Genomic DNA, 23,442 nt, shown 5'->3' on the forward strand with positions numbered 1-23,442 from the left:
AATGAAACTGCAACTGTGTTTATGATCTTATTTTAGCTTTCCTTTGCTCTACCAATCTGTAAAGGTCATAAATGCAAGGATTGGTCATAAAGTTACCCTTGCCTCATATTTCTAAATATAGTAAATGGGATTTTAATTCACATTTAGATACCAAGAGTACTGGCATTATGACCATTATGACTTTCCAAAAAGTCTCTAATCCCATAGATGCTGGTCCATTTGAATACTCTGCAAATTATCTTTAATTGTTCCATATGTATATGGATCTAATTACACAAAAATCTCCCCTGAATCACTGATAACAGAAAAGGATATGTTTTAACTGAAAAAAATATAGAAATGATTTCCAAATTACAATTTAGGAGTGTGTCATATTTCTCAACCCACACCACTGTGGAATATTAAATGCTTTATTGAATATGAAATCGAAGACATTAATGTGAAAGTGGAGAAACAGAACTTCACATTCCCCATGGAATCTAGTGTTGCAGATAGTCTAATTCGTTTGAAAACGTTCACACATTAAAACTAAACTACTAGTAAAACTATAAAGGAAAGATATTAAAAATTGCATTGTAGATGAAACTTCTTTACAGGATAGATTTCCAAATTGAAAATGCCCTAATCATAGCATGCTATCTTGAAGTATTGTAGCATTGAATTAACTGTCCTATTAATACTAGGAGTATATATTACATGTTAAGTTCAAAATGTTATAAACTTAGAATGCAGTGTCTATTCTAGCAACAAAAAGCAGTAAAAAAGTAAAATTGGAAAGAGGTAAGGATGGATTGTAGTGGACATGCCAGAATACTTGTTCCTTTTGAAAAGCACATGAATCAGTAATGGGTTGGCTGGGATCGAAGTTCCAGTGGCGGGAATTGAGATGCGCACACATCTTCATGCCCCCGATGCATGATTTGGCTTCTGCACATGCTCAGCAAGTGAAATCTCATGTGAAGATGATCTCCTGTGCGAGATGTTACTGATTTTGCATGCGCAGAAGCAAAAACATCGCCACAAATTGGCAAAATCTTGTGTGTGAGAGCATCCTCGTGCGAGATCTTGGTTGCTGCGCATGCACAGAAACCAAATCTCACGCCAAGAAGCACATGCATGCCTGTGACGATCCCAGTGGGCGTATCGGTAATGGCAGGTAAGTGGAAACCCCCCCCCCTGACATGAAAGATGTGGAATCCCAGCGACCAGTTAGGTCCCACAGAGTGGGCCTTCTCCGGGTCCCATCAACTAAACAATGTTGTTTGGTGGGGCCCAGAGGAAGAGCCTTCTCTGTGGTGGCCCCAGCCCTCTGGAACCAACTCCCCCCAGAGATTAGAATTGCCCCCACCCTCCTCGCTTTTCGTAAGCTCCTTAAAACCCACCTCTGCCACCAGACATGGGGGAACTGAGATACTCTTTCCCCCTAGGCCTTTTTACAATTTATGCATGGTATGTTTGTTTGTAGGTATGATTGGTTTTAAAATAAGGGTTATTTAGTTGTTGTAGTATTGGATTTACATGCTGTTTTTATTGTTGTTGTTAGCCGCCCCGAGTCTACGGAGAGGGGCAGCATACAAATCCAATAAATAATAAAATAAATAAATAAATAAATAAATAAATAAACTCCTGCCTCTGCCATACTTAGATCTATGGGCAGATGCATTCTTCTTCACCAAAGCCTTTGTGATTTATAAATATACAACTTATCTTTTTCAGTTCTGTAATAACCATGATACAACTTGGGAATTTAAAACTAACACCTCCTATACAGTATTTGCTGCTTGCTATCTGCATTTATAACCTTAACTCTGAAGGAATGTACTTCATAATAGATGAGTCTATAGCTGGGAGATCATATAATGATTTTATAAATGCCTTGCAATTCTTCAACACAGACTTGAACTACGGAAAATGCATTGTGATTGCCAAGTGATACTCTGTTGTCATTCTCCAGGAGTTAAGGAGTTTAGAGAATTTGAATCCATAAGAGCATTAGATTGTTAATAGGTTGGGGACCAGCAGTAAAATAGACAATCTTGGTATTTTTCCACATCTTCTTATCTCGAGCTCTAGTGAAACTAACAGTTAATGAAAGGAGGGGCTCTATGGAGGTTTCTGACTGGTCAATATTAGACCAGCTGTCTAAACATCAGGATCTGACTCCACAGCTCAATTAAATGGGAGATCTCTATTGAATCTTTATTGGAGGCATGAGTAAAATGGGGAAGGAACCGGAGCAATTTTCCATTAAACTTAATCCTGCTTGTGTTTTTCTCTCCAGAACCAACTGTAATTTATGGATCTAGTATCTTTGAATGTTAATAATGAGAATTACTGCTTAATTCAGAAGAGATTTTCTTCAGTACTTGGGTAAATTATACTCACAGATCCATACAAATGGCTGAGAAATACACTGAGCTCTATGTGTGCAAACTGTTAAATTCAGAATTGTTCAACGTTCAGCTAAATCTGTGCCCCCTTTTTAATGCTCCTTTGTTGCATTTTCACATGAATCACTTACCTCCTACCCATCCAGCTATAAAATCATCCAACTGAAAGCTGCCCGTTTTACCATATTTTAAGCAGTCCTGTTCAGTTTTAGTCTTGGGTGATGTGGTTACATTCATCTCCTTCAGCACCAGGCAAGCAACAGAAGAGAGTCTCAGTGTGCCTCCTTTAAATCTGTTTTTTTTTTAATATCCTATTATGACCGCAGAGCAGTGGTTTCTTTGACAACTTTCAACAGGCTCAGAACTCAAACAACTCGATTCCAGTCTCTCTCTCTCTCTCTTCCCGGGAAAAGTGCCTTCAAAGCACAAAGTGACCTCATAGTCACAAAGCTTAAAGGGACAGTACAATAAGAACCACAGGTTCCAGAAGTCACTCTAGCATGTTACTAATTAAAGGCAAATAGCTAATCCATGGTCAACATAGAAAATAATGAACTATGTCTTGTATATTTAGTTTTCTAACCAAACCGAATCAAACCAAAATGGTATATGGGGAAACTAAATCGTTCAGAGTGAAAACATCCAAGTGACTACCGTATTTCAGAAGAATGATGAAAAAAATATTATAACCTGAAGGTTTTATGATACTCCTCTCTAGGATGAATTTACAATGGATGAAATGGATCCAGTGATGGAACAGCATCTGCTATTGGAAAAGAGTAAGCCTGTGTTCTTCAAAACTGTTCTGTTGAATTGAGGAACTTTTAAAGCGGATTTTGAGAATCGCCAAGGATAGGAGAAAAAAGATGAAAAAAAGATTTCTTGGGTAATGGAAGATGTAGCCCAAAGCATTGAGAAGATATGCTATTTTGACAGTATTTTCATAGGAATTGAAGAGAAAAAAGGCATATCAATACAAATTGTGTTAAATAATAGTGCATTCATTTGTTTTCTTAGCTCTCCATGGTACTCTCAGGAGTTTTCTCTAATACCAAAATTCAAAGATTTCTTTAATTCTTCTGTAATTTTTTTGTTAAATCACCGTGGTATATTGAAGGAGCATTACAGCTTCCTTTTTGCCTCTCAATCCCACTAGGGGCCATATTTAAAGGCAGATAAGTTTTTTTTATGGCCAACAACTATAATCTATAAGTGTAACATATTTTTGCTGATATATATCTCTGTCTCTCTGTGTGTATGTGTGTGTAACATATTTTTGCTGATAATGAAAAGGAAGGAGACTACTATAGATCTATTTCAGGCTTATTTGCCCTCATCAGGTAGCCACACTCTTACTGGGATTTGAACCTGAGGCTCTGACTTATATACAGTATGGGCTGTTTTTTGCCTGGATTTTTTGCCACAAAAATGGGGGCATTTTTGCCTTCCCCCACTCACCAGGAGCTGTCCGCAGGCTTCCCAGAACCTTTGCTCACCCCATTTTTGCAAAAAACCCAACCTATTTTTCACAAAAATTAGACCGGGATGGGGCTTCAGGACAGCAAAAATGGCTGTATTTGGGACACCAACATTTCCATCATTTTTTTGGGGGGGGGGGGATGCATCTTATACTCTGAAAAATATGGTAACTAAAAAATGAGATAAAGCAATCTGTACTAAATTTGTATTAAAAATGATATAAACGATCTGCATAATTTTCACAAAATACCTATCTTCTTGAAGATAATTTCTTTTTTTTCCCCTTTCTTTTCCAATCTAAAAATTTTATACCTTACTGTGGCCCAAATATGTGCATACAAGATCCAGAGAGTTCTAAAATAATACTGTACTTTGAATGGGAGAGGGCAGTGCCTCATGGACTTACAGTAAGTAACCAACCTATCAGAAGTGTCATTCTTCATGGTTATTCTTTACCATTCTATCATGGAATCTGACATTGAGTTGTAAGAGGGAGGGGTTCTTTCCCAAGGGGCTAAGAGACAAATCAGCCTTGAGCTCTTAGAATATGGAAAAAGGCCCTTGAGGGATTCTTCCTAAACCTTCACAGGATAAATCTTATAGTTATGGACAGTGTACTTTAGTCTGGCAAGGTCCTGTCTCTGTGCAAGTAGGAATAAACAAACTGTTCAAACAATTCATCATGTCATTCACAGTTTCTTATGCCGAACATGTACAGATTCAGTGACACATAAACAGGGAAAATGGATTTCATAGCATGATCATCTCCATTGTATGATTTTTCCCAAAGGTAATCTATTTCAGTGTGAAAGAATTATTAAACTAGATATACCCTAGGATTCCTAATACTATAGTTGTAAATTATAATAGTTCTTAGCAAATCTTAATAAGCAAATCTTATTTATTATTATTTATTCATATAAGTACTTATTGATTAAATTAACCTTATGAAATCAATTATATCAAATTGTAAAACTACGGTATACGTCACCTATGTCTTACTTTTGGGGGTGTCTTATTTTCGGGGAAACAGGGTATCTGTCATTCTTCATAGTTATTCTTTACCATTCTATCATGGAATCTGACATTAAGTTGTAAGATACAAAAGCAGACTATATGAAGTTAAAATTGTCTATCTTATATTTTAGCTGTTTTAATTCGAATAAAAGCAATTGGTTAAAAATATAATAGTTTTTTTTAAATTGCAGCCATCTCCCAGTACCTTGTTAATTACTATTGCTTTTAAACTGTTTCCACTGTTCCCTGATTTTCTAATTGCCATGCCCTAAATCTTTTCTGATATCTGATTCCAGGCAGAATATCATAAATAATCTTGTTTATGAGTTTATCAAGTTAATCATTTGATAACCATCTGGATCAAGCCTTATGGCACATGTAGGGTTTTTTTAAGCAATAGTAGTAGTATTTCCTTATTGTTCTTCAGTTGTATTTTGTAACCGACTCAGTCTGTTAATTTATTGCCCTAGATGTAAAAAGACCTTTTATTATAGGTCTGTGCCATCTTTAAATTTGATTCTAAGATGATACTGCAGGGCATGTGTGTATGCAAACATACAGGGCCGCCGATAGACCGGTACTACTGGGAGTGGTGTCACGGGCCCGGCCAAATTGAACAATTAGGGGGCCCCGCAGTCAGCAGCTCCTTGCACATGCGCAGACTGTACCCTCCCTCTTTTGCCGGCCGGGCCGCCTGCCTCACGGTGAGGCAGGCGGCCCAGCCGGCAAAAGAGGGAGGGTACAGTCTGCGCATGTGCAAGGAGCTGCTGACTGCGGGCCCCCCTAATTGTTCAATTTGGCCAGGCCTTTTACTTTGCTGAGGTGAGGGCCTCACCTCAGCAAAGTAAAAGGCCCGGCCAAATTGAACAATTAGGAGGCCCCGCCGGCTGGCCTCCTGGCGCCAAGTCAGCAGCTCCTTGTACATGCGCAGACTGTACCCTCCCTCTGTTGCCGGCCGCCTGCCTCAGCAAAGTAAAAGGCGCGCCCTCTGCTCTGCTCCTCGTAGCGAGGCAGAACTCGAAGCCCCGACTCATGGAGCCTTTGGCAGCACGGCGGTCCTCCCGGTCCCGGTCCCAGTCCCGAAATAAAGCATGCCGTGCGTGCGGCGAAGCAAGGTAGGAGCCCCTTCGGGGTGGCGGCGGCGCGGCGTTGGGAATTGGAAACGAGGCTTTTGGGCGGCCGGGCGCTCGCCTCATCCGGGCCCTGGCCGGGTGGCACGCCCGGCGAGCTCCCCTTTCCTAAACCCCTGCCAGCCCCCTCCTTCCCTTCCCGCCGCCCTGCCCTCCTTCCCCGAGGCGTCCCTTGCCCATCATCCCCTGCCGGGCAATGGGGCAGTGGGGCTGCTAGATGGGCAGCTCTTCCGGCGAGGGTGGGCAAGGCGCGCCCTTCTCAGCTCTCGGCCTCCATGGCTTCGTAACGACCTTTGCCTGTGCAGAAAGCATCCTTCCTCGCACCCAGCACCGGCCATGGGGGCTTCCGCCGCCACCTTCTGCAAGGCCCCCCGAGGAGCCGCGTGGGTCTCCAGCCTTCTCCTGGTGAGTCACCGCGGCAAGGATGCGGGCGAGGGAGAAAGGGAAGAACCCGGCGCCTCGGGCGCTTCCCTCTTGCGGTAGAGGGGTAGGTGGTTTGTGGGGAGCGGGGGAGGGAAGGAGCCGGCATAGTCAAAATCACAATTTCTCTCGTTTCTTTTTCTTTCTTTCTCTATTTCTCTCTTGCTCTTTCATTCTTTTTTCTTTATCTTGCTTTCTTTCTTTCTCTTGCTTTCTCTCCTTCCTTCCCTCTTTCCATTTCTTTCATTCCCCCTCTCTTTTTATTTCTCTTTCATTCTCTTTCTTTCCTCTTTCTTTCCTTCTTTCTTTCTTTCTTTCTTTCATTTTTTCTTTCTTTCTCTCTTTCTCTCTTGCTCTTTCATTCTTTTTTCTTTCTCTTGCTTTCTTTCTTCCTCTTTCTTTTTCTCCTTCCTTCCCTCCTTCCATTTCTTTCATTCCCCCTCCCTCTTTTTATTTCTCTTTCATTCTCTTTCTTTCTTTCTTTCTTTCTTTTTCTTTCTCTTTTACCTTCCCTTCCTCTATTTCTTCTTTTCTTTCTCCTTCCTACCTTCTTCCCTCCCTCCCTTCCTTCAGTCCTTCCTCTCTTACTCTCCCCTTTCATAAGTTTCCTTCCTTCCTTCCTCTGTTCCTGTCCCTTCCCCCTTTCTTTCTTTCTTTCTTTCTTTCTTTCTTTCTTTCTTTCTTTCTTTCCTTCCCTCCCTCCATTTCTTGCTTTCCTTCTCCTTCCTCCCTTCTTTCCTCCCTCCCTCCCTCCCTCCCTTCTTTCACTCCTTCCTCTCTTACTCTCCCCTTTCACACCTTTCCTTGCTTTCTTTGCACCCTTCCTCTGTTCCTGTCCCTTCCCTCTTTCCTTCCTTCCTTCCCACCCTCCATCCATTCATTCACCCATTCCTCTCTTGATCACCCCTTTTAACATTCCTTCCTTCCTTCCTTCCACCCTCCCTCCTTCCTTCATAGCTCGCCCTCACGTTTCTTCCCTTCCTTCCAGATGGGAGTGCCCCCTCAAGACACCCGCCCGACTGCTGGTACCCTGCTTTTTCTCTCCCCTCGTCCTTTCCAGCTCCTCGCAGGTGGCATTCACTGGCTGGGGAATTATGGGAGTTAAAGTCCAGATATCTTCAAGTTGCCAAGGTTGGGAAACACTGGCCTATGGGACCGCCTCACTTGGAGTGAAGCGGGAAATGATCCCCGGGGGATGGAGTTGCTTGGCGACTTAAAATAGTTTTAAAATGGCTGGGGGGGGGCAGACACTTAGGCTGTATGGGCCCCCAAAATTCCTGATGGTGGCCCTGCAAACATATACATCCATCTTTATTCTTTAAAACGGATTTATATGGTTACTCTCTGCACTTGCCATGAGATATAGGACTGGAAATAGCTGTTTTAAAGCCATGGATAAAAGTTCTATAATTGAACTTGATTTGCTTTCAAGTATCTATCTGTCACCAAAGGTGAACCATTATATGGCCATACTATGCTATGATAAACAGCAGCCACTCTTCTGATTTGTACATCTCCTGTGGGATGATACAGGTAGCATTAGGACTAGGTTCATAGTTGGTGTGATGTCATGTAATCATATCATTTAGTGATGGCAACTCTGGTTGCCATCATAATCACAAGTCGTGTGGGTCACTATTCAATTCAATTCAATTCAATTTATTAGATTTGTATGCTGCCCCTCTCTGAAGACTCGAGGCAGCTCACAACAATAATAAAAACAGTATAATAATGGAACAAATCTAATAATAAAATTATATTAAAAAACCCCAAAAACTTAAAAACCATACAGCACATACATACCAAACATAAAATATAAGAAAGCCTGGGGGAGATGTCTTAATTCCCCCATGACTGGCGATATAGGTGGGTCTTGAGTAACTTGTGAACCAGTTACAGTTACCACTAACCAGTGTGTTTTATTGCTTTTGGCAATAAAAGAACGCTAAACTGATGAAGCAGGATGGCGGAGTTAAATCCATCATCAGTTTAGCGTTCTTTTATTGCCAAAAGCAATCCAAGTCCAGCTCTGATTGTATTCCATCAACTCATATATAGTGTCAATTTAATGCTGATATCTGTATGTCTTTTAAATTATGGGTTTGTATTTCATCAACTCATATATAGTATTCCATCAACTCTTATATAGTATCCATTTAATGCTGTTGTGTGTATGTCTTTTAAATTATGGGTTTTTAGATATTTTTAAATATTAGATTTGTACTGTACATTGTTTTTTATTGTTGTTGTGAGCCGCCCCGAGTCTGCGGAGAGGGGCGGCATACAAATCTAATAAATGAATGAATGAATGAATGAATAAAATAAGATAGTTGACTAGAATTTTGTGAATAGGCTTCAGTAGATCATTTATGCTACTATCTTACAAAATGGCCCTGATTCTTTGCACATGACAATAAATTACATACATCATAATCATAATAATCATCATCATCATTAGTATTATTACCTCTTTAATTCGTGAAAATCAGTCAACTGGACATTTTAAAAAGTATCACAAATACCACTGACTGGTTGCTCTGATGTTATTGCAGAAAGCTGCAATTTCTTGATGTGAGTTGTGAAATTCTTGGACATGGTATCCCAAGTGCCCTGATGACAGTTATTGTTATTGATAGTTATTGGCAAGGATAATATCACAAGAATATCTAAGAAGATTAAAAGCACCAAGATAAGACTTTGAATAAGCTTAATTTATTACTTCCTTGAATTAAAGGTTTCCCAAAGTTAAAGTCACCCAGATTGACTGAGAAGGACTGTTGACAGAGAAACCTCAAGCTGAAAGAAAAGTTTTGCTAGTCTTAAATATTCCAAGACTGTAATACTAAATGCACTTTCTGTGCAGATGCATCATTGAAGCTTGTGCTAATTTACATACCGTGTTTCCCCGAAAGTAAGGCAGTGTCTTACTTTCTTTTTATCCCCAAAAGCCCCACTGTGTCTTACTTTGGGGGTATGTCTTATATTGTCCCGGGCAATTTTTTAATTTCTTATTTTGAAATATGTAATAAATAAAATCTAGACTTTACAATTTGCCGGGGGGGGGGGGCAATGTAGCCTGCATGATAAATCATTTAAGTATACAGTACTGTACCTCTTTTAAGGACTCAGAAGCGGGAAGATTTTGGTCTTATTTGGCCACCGTAGCTGGTGCTAGGAAGTGCTGATTGGTCCTTTGAGCTGCTCATCATCCTTGGTTTGGGGAGCTTGATGAAAGAAGTGGCAGAAGCGCGGGTGAGTGGAGGCGGGCAGGAAAGGCACGAACCGAGGGTTTTAAGCAGAAGGCGGGGCGGTTCAAGCAGTGTTCCGCCATCGCCACCGCTCCTGCGTCTTTCGCGGAAGTTCTTGAATGGTGGCGGCGGCCCTTGATCGCAGCCGATGAGGTTCGGCTTTCTTCGCTTCTCCTGCTGCTTCCTTTGCTTTTCCGCTGCTGACTAAGGCGATGCCGGCCGGGCAATTGGAAGGGACCCGATAGCCCTTTTCGTCACCTTTCCCGGCAGGGAGAGCAAAGGCGGCGGCGGCGGGAGTAGTGGAGGTGAGGCGGAGAAGAAAGAAGCGGCGGATAGCTGGCAAGGTGCCGGCTAGAGGGCCGAACCTCATCGGCTGCGATCAAGGGCCGCCGCCACCATTCAAGAACTTCGCTTCTCCTGCTGCTTCCTTTGCTTTTCCGCTGCTGACTAAGACGACGCCGGCCGGGCAATTGGAAGGGACCCGATAGCCCTTTTTGTCACCTTTCCCGCCGGGCAAGAGGCAAAGGCGGCGGCGGAAGCGGCGGCAAAGCGGCGGGGTCCAGCCCTCTAGCCGGCGCCTCGCCAGCTATCTGACGCTTCTTTCTTCTCCGCCTTGCCTCCACTACTCCCGCCGCTGCCTTTGCTCTCCCCGCCGGGCAAGAGGCTGGGCGAGCAGGCCGAGGTGCTGGTACTGGGGCTGCCTGTCCTTGGCGTGAACGGCGGGCAGGTGGCGCTCAGCACCTGGAATCCCGTCTTCTCGCCACCGCCCGAGCTCCCTCCGGAGCCTGCTGCCGCCGCCGCGCTTCCTCCACCGGCCGAGGAGTCCTTATCCGCGCCGGGTTTGGGAGACTCTCCTGGGCGCGAAGCTCCCTCGCCAGCGCCGCGAACTGCTCCGACGCCTCCCTCGCTTTTAGTACCATGTTTCCCCGAAAGTAAGACATATGTCTTACTTTCGGGGTATGGCTTATATTAGCCGACCCCCCTGAAAACCCCCATATGTCTTACAATCGGGGGGGTCTTACTATCGGGGAAACACGGTAGAAACATAGAAGACTGACAGCAGAAAAAGACCTCATGGTCCATCTAGTCTGCCCTTATACTATTTCCTGTGTTTTATCTTAGGATTGATATATGTTTATCCCAGGCATGTTTAAATTCAGTTACTGAATTTACTGTTACTGTGGATTTACCAACCACGTCTGCTGGAAGTTTGTTCCAAGGATCTACTACTCTTTCAGTAAAATAATATTTTCTCATGTTGCTTTTGATCTTTCCCCCAACTAACTTCAGATTGTGTCCCCTTGTTCTTGTGTTCACTTTCCTATTAAAAACACTTCCCTCCTGGACCTTATTTAACCCTTTAACATATTTAAATGTTTCGATTCTGTCCCCCCTTTTCCTTCTTCTCCTCCAGACTATACAGATTGAGTTCATTAAGTCTTTCCTGATACGTTTTATGCTTAAGACCTTCCACCATTCTTGTAGCCCGTCTTTGGACCATCAATTTTGTCAATATCTTTTTGTAAGTGAGGTCTCCAGAACTGAACACACTATTCCAAATGTGGTCTCACCAGCACTCTATATAGCGGGATCATAATCTCCCTCTTTCTGCTTGTTATACCTCTAGCTATGCAGCCAAGCATCCTACTTGCTTTCCCTACCGCCTGACTGCACTGTTCACCCATTCTGAGACTGTCAGAAATCACTTACCACCAATTATTACTAATAAATAATTCCTGAACTCATTGTTGGGTTGAAATAATTTGCTGGGTACAAATAGGTAGGTATTTTTAAGAAATTTAAAATAACTCATCCTGTTAAATAATTAACATATGTATACATCATGAAACAGGTATATATATTTTAGAATTGTGTTTACAATTATGATTATACTTTTCTGCATGCAAATAATTAAGAATTCAAGATATCCTTTAAAAATATTTGTTGAGTTACCACAGGCCACTAATCTCCAACCCTCCCTCTCAAAACCTGGAAAAGAGAAAGGGTTAGATATTAGTTTCCTGCCCTTTGTGTAAATCTATAACCTTAGTTTATGGTTCACTTCTAGAAAAAGAAATATGCAATGATGACAGATTAAAGGTCATCAGTTAATGTTTTGAATTTTCACTTTTAGCACATGCTCTGAATCCTCTGTGAATATAGACATGAATTACATATTCATTTTTTTAAAGGAAGAATGTTATCACACTGCCATCTGCTGTTGGCAAGATCAATTTATCTTGAGTTTATCCATCCCTTTCATAAGAAGTTAATAGTTGAGAACAGAAAAGTGAAAGGCTTCTGCAATTAGATATTAGGAATTTAAAGAAACAATACTTAAATATAAGTCTGAGAAAATCAAATCTTCCAGTTGCTATTAATCAGGGCAAACTGAACAAAGAGTGTTACATCTTCTTCATGTTGCTGTTCCCAAATTTCTCATAGAAATATCAGTTGCTATGCAAGAGCTCCAACTGAGATGACTTAGAATTTATTTGTTTGTTTGTTTGTTTGTCTGTCTGTCTGTCTTTCTGTCTGTCTGTCTGTCTGTCTGTCTGTCTGTCTGTCTGTCTGTCTGTCTGTCTGTCTGTCTATCAGTGATTTGATTTAATTTGATTTGGTTTGGTTTGGTTTGGTTTGATTTGATTTGTATGCCACCCCTCTTCGGAGACTCGGAACGGCTCATAACACAAAACACAGTACAAATCTAATGATAAAAACAATTTAAAACCCTTAATATAAAAACAATCATACATCTCAGACAAACCTTGTGTAAAACGGAAATGGCCCGGGGGAATCAATTTCCCCATGCCTGAGGGCAGAGGTGGGTTTTAAGGAGTTTGCAAAAGGCAAGGAGGGCGTTCCTAATCTCCGGGGGGAGTGGTTGGGGCTGCCACAGAGAAGGCTCTTCCCCTGAGTCCCGCCAGGGGCCTGGAGAAGGCCAACTCTGTGGGACTTATCTTCTTCCAGCCACTGTTACCTTATGCAGCTCATGGAAAAGTGAAACAATAACATCTACCTGCTGGGGGTGCTTTATTACAAAACTTGATCTGTGCTAGTTCCAGTTGGCCTAGGAGAAAATGGAGGTGGTAAGAGAAATAATAGCTTTCAAGATGAGATTGCAAGAAATAAATTCACAGAGCAGAGAATTAATCATGCATGGGGTTGTCTTTCAACATTAGTGTTTGTTTCTGGCAGAACAGAACAATTAAGTGAAATTCAAATGGAAATGTAATTAAAATGTGATGAATTAAATGCAAAGGGTAGTTACAGGTATGAACTGCTATTAACGATTTTAAACAGCCAATTGAAACTTAAGCACACAGAAAGTTATTGCTCATCTTTATGCTGATAAAGAGTTCCTAGTTGTTACCTTTATAGTCCTATATGACACAAGGTCAGTTTATTTGTGGGACCATTTCTCCTTGAGGGTATCTACCATCCTACTGGGTCATAGAGTGAGCCAATCCAGGCCAGGTTGTCAATATAAAATTCTTGAATTCTAGCTGTTTTTGAGCCTCCATTTTAACAATGCATTTATCTTCATTACCAATACCTTTTGCTATTATGGAGCACCTTTCTTACAATCTCTTGAATCGGTTGGCAAGAAATTTGGAAATTTGACAAGAGTGGAAGAAGCAAGCCACCTGGATCGCAACAAGAGCCCCAATTCATCTATCAGAAGCATTTTTTTCTGCCTGTGGCTTAATGCAACAAGATTATTCACATCCCATGAACATAGTCACTAACTTCACAGTTAAAATACTAAATAACTTTTTTGTTTCAAATTTTGGCAGCATACCTTGTGTAGATTCACACACATAGATTAATATAACCCTTTGTGCCTTGCAGAATTCAGAGTAATCTTTTCTTTCTAAGGAGAAACACAAAGATTACAAAGAGATAAAGCATGAACATATTGCTTTAACAAGCAAAAGATTACATCATACTGCAATATGATCAAACTTCAAAGAAAAAGATCCTTTCCAAGCAGTTGCAAAATTCCATTTATTGCACATCACCTGAATAGAATTGCAATTCAATAAAGAGTATTTGGTCCGCTCCATATGGGAGCGAGCTGTCATAACACTAGTATCAGTGTTCATTTCCAACATGTCAATTAGCACTTATTAATTGTGATTGGGGCTAATAGTAAATTTTGCCTCCCATCATACTAAAAACAGCAGTATGCATCATGATCTTTTATATTATTCTTTCTGCAAATGCTGCTGGCAGGACTGCTACAGTACTTGTGGCTAAAACGATGAGTGTATGTAATTAAAATACCCAGCATTGTAATTACTCAGAATGTTATAAACATTGCCCACAGTGCCTTGCACTTTGTAAGAATGAAATAGCATTTAAAATACAACTGTATGATCAGAATGTAAAGAAGGGATAAGTTTAATTCTTCCACGTTTTTGATTTTTAAAAAAATCCAATCCAATCCATACATCATCAAATGAAACAATTCTTTTTTCATGGGAAGTCATTGCAAAACCAGAAGTATGTGTATCTGTGAAATTTTAACAAGAAACGCTCCTGACAGATGCTGTGTCTATTAAAAACAACAGCTGATTTCTACCACAAAGCATAATATGTGCTTTGCAGGCTAAAGTGCTCAGGGTTTATGAACCACGACAAAACATTTGGAGATAATTTACTGAAAATTCAATGAAAAGAAAAGGGAGAACTTTATTTGTATTTAAAATACAAATGTGCTGACATATTTTTAAAAGTATTACTTTAATTACAGTCCATGGGAAGAAACGCTCCATACAAATACAAAGCAGAATGGCACTGAGGATCATTTAGTTCACAGGCATATATAAATGATCATAACTCTTGCTCTGGGACTAATGTGACCCAGCCATTCACCATCGCACTGCCAAAATTGCTATTATATAGAACTAAAAACACATACTCAGGGGCATGCCTCAGAGGATTTCTCCCTGTCCCCACAAAAAAATAATAATAATTGGTGCCACCTCTGAGTCAACCTTGAGCCTGGTGAGGTTCAGTCTGCCAAACTGCTTGAAAGCTGGTGATCAACAGAAGTAGCCTGCAGTACTGCACTCTAACCACCACTGTGGAAATACTCAATACAGTGTTCCCTCGACTTTTGCGGGGGATGCATTCCGAGACTTCCTGCGAAAGAATTTCCGCGAAGTAGAGATGGGGAAGTAAATACACTATTTTTGGCTATGAACAGTATCTCAAGCCTTCCATTAACACTTTAAACCCCTAAATTACAATTTCCCATTCCCTTAGCAACCATTTAGATTATTGCTCACCATGTTTATTTATTAAAGTTTATTAAAAAAATATTTATTAAAGGCAGATGAAAGTTTGGTGATGACATATGACATCATTGGGCAGGAAAAACCGTGGTATAGGGGAAAAAAACCCACAAAGTATTTTTTAATTAATATTTTTGAAAAACTGTGGTATAGACTTTTCACGAAGTTCGAACCCGCAAAAATCGAGGGAACACTGTAATGAAGAATGGGAGAGTTTAGGATAGAGAGGAAAAATTTATCTCTTCATAAACACATTGTCAATATGCAGAGTTTAGATAAGATGCAGCACTACTGCTCATTTGGATGGCTTTAAAGGTGGTTAGATAAATCTCTGGATAAAGGTCGTTATACACTTTATTAACCTAGAGAGTAAGTGTTAGCTTGAAGTTGTCATAATATTAGTGTCAAGCACCAGGAAAACCACAAGTTTCGGATATTTCAAATGAATATAAAGGTTTATTGCAAGCTTTTGTTCTCCACAAGAATCTGAACTGCTAATGGTCCAAGCAAATGGGCAGTAGATAAGAGTCAGTAGAATTTACGGTGGACTGTAGGCACAAAGGGATTTGAGACTGATGACATGTTTGACCCCTCCCTCAGGCTGAGCCTGGTCATCTCCTACAGAGACTGTTTTTTCCTGAAATTTGGAGCTAGGGATAATGGTATAGTTTACAATTCAATTCAATTCAAACCTTTATTGACAATGCACAACATGTGTATAATAAAATTGAATGAGCCTCCCTTCGTGCAGCCCACCCAAAAACACTTACCCGAGAACACTTACCTTACTTTTAAATGAATGTTTATTCACATAGATAGACACAGAGTTAAGATTTATCATTGTCTATTCCCAAAGCAGTTAGCATTTTAATCTCCTCTCTAACTCCATCCTCATACATAATTTCTTACACAACATTCAAAGCTTATACTGAATATTAGTTACCAAGGGAGGGAATGTCAACATCCCTGAAAATTTAGTTAGCCACTAGGGTGGGGGAATGGGGACTGTTGATCTAGGTAGGTTCTGATCTGTTCAAAAAAGTTCTTCTCATATTCTGTCCCATGAAGGAGACTTCAGCTTTTACTGAATAATCTATTTTATGTAAAAGTATTGACTTACAAGAACATTATCATTCAAGAACATGTGATCAAGTGTAATACACTCTTGGAAATGTGATCAGTTTGAAGAAAAATATATGCAGATTTAAGATTGCCCCCATAACTTTTGAGATGTATAATTAAAGTATCAATTGGTAGAATAATTAAAGGCAGTGTAATTATCATAATGAAATCCAACATGTTTGATTTCAGAAATGACATGCAGATGTATCAACCTTCTCATGTTTAGTTTTCCAGAGAACTTTTTTTTTCTCCATAACTCTGAGTCATTCCACTTATTTCCTTTAGGCAGCAGTATGTGCTTAAATTTCATTAAAAAAATGAAATTTAAGAAAAAAGAAAAGAAAAACTCTTTGCATTTTTAATTGAAGGAATGTTTAATATAGGAAAAACACTGGTTCGCGGATTAGTCATTCAGCTTACAGTATTTCTACGAGTCTACGGAGAGGGGCGGCATACAAATCCAATAAATTATTATTAAATTATTATTATTTCAATAAGACCTGTATTCCTCTAGGACAGGAGTTGGAAACCTTAAAAACTCAAAGAGCCATGTGGCACCATTTCCCAGAGGAAAAAAACACCTGGAGCCACAAAACCCGAGTGGGCATGGCTGACTCAACATCCCTCCCACTGAGTCACATGACCACCACCACCCAACTACAGCTATCCAAGTTTTGTGTGTCTGTTTTCTGTGAGAAAAAGGTGTGTGTGTATGTGTATTTCCTCTCTTTCTTTCTCTCCCTTTCATCTTTCTTTCTTTTTCCCTCTCCCCATCTCACTCGGTATCTCTTTCTCCCTTCCTCCCCACCCATTTCTCTCTCCCTCTCCCTCTCTCATCTCTGTCTTTCTCCCATCTCTCTTTCTCCCTCTCTCTCTCTCTCTCTCTCTGTGTTTGCTGAGGAATGATCACCACCCCCAGCTTCTCTTCAGGTGACCCTCCTCCCCCTCTCGCGACAAAGGTGCGTGCAGAGGGTAGGTGACAGACGGCTGATCACTTAAGGAGGGTCTTTGGTTGTGGCTTCTCTCCTGCCCTAAGGATTTAGTCATTGCCTTGCTGTGTCCTGTCTCCCCTGCCACAGTTCTTTGGCCGAGATGGGGAGAGTATGACCTCCAGCCTGAAGCGGCAGGAGGTGAAGGCTGCCTTACATGCAAATGTGGCATGAAAGCAGCTACAGGGCTGCTTTTCTCCTCCGCTAAGGATCTGGTCATTACCTTGCCATGCCTCCCAACACACACACACATACATGAGAGGAGAAGGAGGGGGAGAAATATCACTGGAGCAAAGGAAGCCTTCACTTCCTGCCACTTTGGGCTGGAGCTTATGCCCACCCTGCTTGGCTGAAGAGCTGCAGGGGGAAGGGGCGGGATAGGACATGGCAAGGCCAGATCCTTATGGCGAGAGATAAGCCATGTCCAAAAATCCTCCTTAAGAAAGCAACCACCCACCACCCACCCTCTGAGAGTGCCTTTGCTGTACTTGACACTTGCTTGAGAGCCTCCCTGTACATACGCAGACTCCTGGCCCCACCACAGCCAGCAAAGGAGTCATGATAGGGGGAGGAGGGTCACCCGAAGGGAAGCCTCAGCCGGGGGTGGCTATGTTCCTCAACCAGTGCCAGAGAATCAGCCATGGCCACTTCTGCATTCATGACATCACCCTTACCTTCTCAGGCTAAGTGAGGGAGGGAGCCATGGCCAGCCAGTGACAGGACAGGAAGCCACAGCAGGGCGGGGCAAATAGCCACATGCCCTTCTGGAGTTCCGGGTTGCTGACTCCTGCTCTAGGAGTAAGAATGTTGAAGTAAGAAAATGGAACTTTTTCTTTTAAATTTGATCTACCCCAAGTGGGGGGAAAGAATCCTCCTAAGGGGTCTTTCGGTTCCACCAAATTTTCAGATGGCTGGCGATCTCAGTTGGATGAGGAAGTTATCTGACCATGCAATGGACTGGCAAAGATGTCCTCCTTTCCCAGATCACAGCTTTGAGGAAAAGAGAGGCAAACATTAAGTGTTGTACCACATGTTTCTTGACAAATCTATATTTTCTTTTATGTACACTGAAAGCATATGCACCAAGACAAATTCCTTGTGCGTCCAATCACACTTGGCCAATAAAGAATTATATTCTATTTAGGAAATAAGTTTCAAATTGTGTCTACCTATGTGTGATGGGCCAGAGATTATCTATACCAAGGCATGGCTACCATGAAGGTTCTGAACTGCATAGCTGTTCCTTTTCTTTCCCTCAGGATATGAGATTGTAGTAACTCATCACCAAAGGATATCAGCCAAGTGGCAAAGTCAAGGAGCCCCAAGAAAGTTTCCACTGGGAAGCAGGGCAGCCAGAATAAAAGAAGAATATCCAGCTTGTCTTGACAGTTCAGTATAAGTATTTATTTCTCTGACATCATGGGGGTAGGCCCTTAATTACAAATAAGATAGGTAACAACACAGCCACTTTCCCCCCTCACGTGGTAAATAGTTCAAGACTATGGCAGGATCCAAAATGCAGAAGGTAGCTTTTGTCTTGACCTATCTAAATTTTGATAAAACACCCTGTGTGTATTGCACAACCAAGCTATGAATGATCATTAACTGGAGCCTATGGGTAGATGGAAGGTCTTGATACTGAGGTTATGGAGATGTTTATTTATTTGTTTGTTTGTTTGTTTGTTTGTTTGTTTGTTTGTTTGTTCGTTCATTCATTCGCTCGCTCGCTCGCTCACTCACTCACTCACTCACTCACTCACTCACTCACTCATTTATTTATTTATTTATTTATTATTAGAGTTGAAAGGGACCTTACAGGTCATCAAGTTCAACCCCCTGCCTGAGCAGGAAATCCTACATCACCCCAGCCAAATGGCAGTCCAATCTCCTCTTGAAAGTGTCCAAAGTTGGGGAGTCCATAACCTCCACTGGCAGGCTGTTCCACTGGTTGATCGCTCTCACTGTCAGGAAATTCTTTCTTATCTCCAGGTTGAATCTTTCCTTGGTCAGTTTCCAACCGTTGTTCCTCGTCCGGCCCTCTGGTGCCCTGGAAAACAGTGTGTCCCCCTCCTCTCTGTGGCAACCCCTTAAGTACCTGTATACAGCTATCAGGTCCCCCCTAGCCCTTCTTTTTACTAGACTATCCATGCCCAGTTCCAGCAACCTTTCCTCGTATGACCTGGTTTCTAGTCCCTTTATCATTTTAATTGCTCTTTTCTGCACCCTCTTGGTTATTCCTTGATTTTGGCTGTGGAATAGTGCAGTGGAAGAAAAGAATGTTTTCCTCAGTTGTCTCTTTTCAAGTATACAATAACATCACATTTAAGTGTCATGAAGACTGATAGACATAAGACTAATTTTTCACCAATAACTCCGAGAGCCAGCGTTTATTTATTTAGAAAGCAAAATAACAAGAGTTAAGCAACCTGCGGGCAATTGCTTTTTTGTGTGGTTGCCATCCATCTTAGCTCAATAGGGCTGTTCTTGCAGATTCCATTTGGTTTTGTGGCTGAGAGAGTGTTCTTTCTGTATGGGCACAGCTAGTTGTCCATGTTAACATGCTATCCTCCAGTCCATGAATTAGAATATATTGCACTGCCTTGACTGCCAAGCCACAATAATGAGACTGGTGACTAATGTGATCCTTACTGTTCTAAAGCAAGTTAAAAAAAGTTTTAAAAAGCAGTTGGTAGATTCCCTGACTTTTGGTTCCCCTCCCAACATACATCACCTGTCAGCTAGAAAATAACCACCAATTCTTGTTTTTAATAGGAGCTAGAGCAGGCCTGGACTAGAGAGGGCAGGTGCTTGGAATTGAAGACACAGCCACCTTTCAAGTTGCCCAAGTCATAACTTTGTATCTGGAGCTCTCACTTCATCCCACTCTTCACTTCTCTTTGTGGGACTTTTGAAACAGTCATTTTTGGATGAGGTTTTGGCATTATTTCCAAATAATTCTAGACTTGTGTTATGAAATAGCCCAGCTGACAGGTCACAGGTGTAGAAGTGGGGTTGGCTAAGAGGTTCAGATGTACTTTCTCCTCCTTCAAGCTTGTGTGCTGTCAGTCAGGGTAACAGACATGGCAAAGGGGAACAGACTGAAGCAGAGGGATCAATCAACCAACCAACCAACACCAAGCTTCATCCTTGACTTTGATGAAAGTCTGCAATGTATTCATGCCCTCCTTCATTCAAATGAAATTGTAAGCTCCTCTCATATCCAATGTAGTGAAAAGTGTGGCCTTTGAAAGCATTCCAGATAACCCCAAATGAGAGCTGGTAGCAATCCCTGATGGTTACAGAACTTAAAATCCCCAAATCTGGATGCTAACAATGAAGAAAATCTTCAAAATCCTTCCTTTGGGATATTATTTGGGACATAAGAACATAAGAAGAGCCATGCTGAATCAGGCCAAAGCCCATTGAGTCCAGCATTGCAGCAGAGGCGGAATGACAACGCGAACACAGAGCTGGATTTAAAACTGGGTCATTTTTATTAATTAAATTAAAATTAATTTAATTCAACCTAACATGGACCCACAGAGGTCAACTGAAATACTTCCAGGGCGGAAATGACATCACAAAAACTTCCGGGGCAACATAGGGCGTAGCTCCATGCTGATCCAGGTGAAGGGGCCGTGCCCTCACCTGGATCCCAGCCATGCCATGCATGTGGGAGGTCTTGCGGTCCAATCCCTGAAAGGGAATTGAAATGGGCGAGACCCAAAGGCAGGTTCTCCCCAATTGCTCAGATCGATTTAAAAGGCACCATGAGCCCTTGGAGAGTCTGCCAATCATCCCCAAAGATGCCCAACGGAGAACACGCAGTTGCTAAACACCTCCCAATTTCCGCCCCTAACCTGCCAACCCAATGACCAGGGGTAAGCCAATTAGAACTAATCGGGGAGCGAAGCACCCCCTAACCATCCAATCCTGCACCGCAGAGTGGAATAGGCGGAAAAACGGTCGCAGAAAATACCGAGACCGCCAAAAATTCCTATTCGGCCCCCAAAGGGTGACCCCAGTAGCACACTGAAAGATAGGGAGGGAGGGCAGGTGTTCGTGTGCTCATTGTCAGGGGTAAAAAGGAGGCCCCGAGCCTGCACAGCCCTTTTTATAGGGCTGGCAGGCTCCACCCCTGGCAACGTCATCGGCCATGACCGATGACCAGGCATGGCCGGGATCTCACAAAATCTCGCGAGATCCTGGCCATTCAAGATGGTGGCAGAGGCCAGGCGCCGCATTTCCCTGGCCCTGCCGCAAATCCTGGCTGGTGTTAAGTCGCCGGCTGGGCATTCTATGTCACACAGTGGCCCACCAATTGTCTTTGGGGATCTTGAGCAGAAAGAGAAGGCAAAATCCTCCCTTTCCCCTGACCTCAACAAATGGTACCCAAGGGAATCCTGCCTGCCTCAACCAACATAGAGGTGGCACTTGGACATCCATTTCAATAGCCACCGATACACTTGGCATCCATGAATTTGGTGAATTCAAATAATACCCCAAAGAAAGGATTTTAAATATTTTCTTCAGGTGTTTCTATGTGAGTGATTATTGTTTTAACCTTGGACACTGGGCTTGTATGCTATGTTCAGGTTCCGGAAAACTACTGGAAAGGAATGCTCGACCAGGGAGTAAGTCAAATGCAACCTTTATTTCCAAGCCTCTGGCACTAATTAACAATCATTCAGTGTTCCACACAAGTGAGTTTGTTGTCAGCAGCTAACACCCAGTATTCCTGCCACCAATTTAAAGATATCACATTCCCCATTTATTTATTTATTTATTTATTTATTTATTTATTATTTAGATTTGTATGCCACCCCTCTCCGCAGACTCGGGGCGGCTCACAACAAGACAAACAAATCGTAACAAATCCAAATAAATTTAAATATTTAAAAAATTTAAAAAGAACCCCAATATACTAACACACACACACACAAACATACCATGCATAAATTGTACATGCCTGGGGGGGTGTTTTAGTTCGCCCATGCCTGATGGCAAAGGTGGGTTTTAAGGAGTTTAAGGAAGGCAGGGAGAGTAGGGGCAGTTCTAATCTCCGGGGGGAGTTGGTTCCAGAGAGTCGGGGCCGCCACAGAGAAGGCTCTTCCCCTGGGGCCCGCCAACCAACATTGTTTAGTTGACGGGACCCGGAGAAGGCCCACTCTGTGGGACCTAATCGGTCGCTGGGATTCGTGCGGCAGAAGGTGGTCTCGGAGATATTCTGGTCCAGTGCCATGAAGGGCTTTAAAGGTCATAACCAACACTTTGAATTGTGACCGGAAATTGATCGGCAGCCAATGCAGACTGCAGAGTGATGGTGCAACTCCACCCTTCCCCCGACATTACGCAACACAAGCCACGATTCATTAGTCTCCAGGGAGCTGTGTGCATGCTCGTCACCATTCCCCAGCAGCACAATGAAGCATCTAGAACAGACACAGCTTCCACGAAAACCGCCAATGATTTATGGAAGCTGGTGGGCGATGAGAGCCTCTCCCTGCCTGAATGGCAGCTCAGCAATTTCAGAGCTGACACGCAACCCCACTACCACTATGTAACCTGAAAAAAAAGGATAGATAGTAAAAGAGCCAACTATGTGATTACACCTGGTTTCTGAGGATGTTGTCAGTGAAACTGGGAAATGAGGCTACTGTCCATTATGTGCTGGCAAGGAACCCATAAAGCCTCCATCATGGGATATTCTTTCCACAAAATGTGATACTGCAGGCAGCCTTGGAGCCCCGCAACTAGTGATGGGCGAACCCAATGGTGTTCGGGTTTGGCAAGTTCGGACGAACTTTATGCCAGAGAAAAGGCTCTTCCCCTGGGTCCCGCCAAATGACATTGTTTAGTCAACAGGGCCCGGAGAAGGCCAAGTCTGTGGGACCTAACCGGTCGCTGGGATCCGTGCGGCAGAAGGTGGTCCCAGAGATATTCTGGTCTGATGCCATGAGGGGATTTATAGGTCATAACCAACACTTTGAATTGTGACAGGAAACTGATCGGCAACCAATGCAGACTGCGGAGTGTTGGTGTTACATGAGCAATAACTAGGGAAGCCCATGATTGCTCTCGCAGCTGCATTCTGCACAATCTGAAGTTTCCGAATACTCTTCAAAGGTAGCCCCATATAGAGAGCATTACAGTGGTCGAACCTCGAGGTGATGAGAGCATGAGTGACTGTGCGCAGTGAGTCCCAGTCCAGATAGGGCCGCAACTGGTGCACCAGGCGAACCTGGGCAAACACCCCCCTCACCACAGCCGAAAGATGGTTCTCTAATGTAAGATGTGGATCGAGGAGGACACCCAAGTTGTGGACCGTCTCTGAGGGGGTCAATAAT

At 42.4% G+C, this 23,442-nt stretch overlaps 1 protein-coding gene and 1 long non-coding RNA gene across 6 annotated transcripts in view; one reads left to right on the top strand and one right to left on the bottom strand.

Annotated features, from left to right (window-relative positions):
- The window catches only part of SLC25A48 (solute carrier family 25 member 48), a 37,009-nt gene extending 34,160 nt beyond the window's left edge, over positions 1–2,849 (bottom strand). For 2 of the 4 annotated variants that reach the window (XM_070739214.1, XM_070739216.1), the window contains exon 1: positions 2,522–2,849. In XM_070739214.1, the coding sequence (XP_070595315.1) occupies positions 2,522–2,627 (106 nt within the window). In that variant the 5' untranslated portion in view covers positions 2,628–2,849. The remainder of the gene's footprint in view (positions 1–2,521) is intronic. The other 2 variants (XM_070739215.1, XM_070739213.1) reach the window with 2 other exon arrangements.
- Positions 2,850–2,994: 145 nt separating this feature from the next.
- Positions 2,995–23,442, top strand: part of LOC139160840 (uncharacterized) — a 33,183-nt gene continuing 12,735 nt past the window's right edge. The window contains exons 1-5 of one of the 2 annotated variants that reach the window (XR_011558022.1): positions 2,995–3,276; positions 4,212–4,276; positions 5,893–6,001; positions 6,322–6,421; positions 7,425–7,567. This is a non-coding gene — a long non-coding RNA (uncharacterized lncRNA). Of the gene's footprint in view, positions 3,277–4,211; positions 4,277–5,892; positions 6,002–6,321; positions 6,422–7,424; positions 8,403–23,442 lie in introns of those variants that run through there. The other variant, XR_011558021.1, reaches the window with a different exon arrangement.

This window comes from Erythrolamprus reginae, chromosome 2 (assembly GCF_031021105.1).
Source record: "Erythrolamprus reginae isolate rEryReg1 chromosome 2, rEryReg1.hap1, whole genome shotgun sequence".
NCBI classification, from domain to species: Eukaryota; Metazoa; Chordata; class Lepidosauria; order Squamata; family Dipsadidae; genus Erythrolamprus; species Erythrolamprus reginae.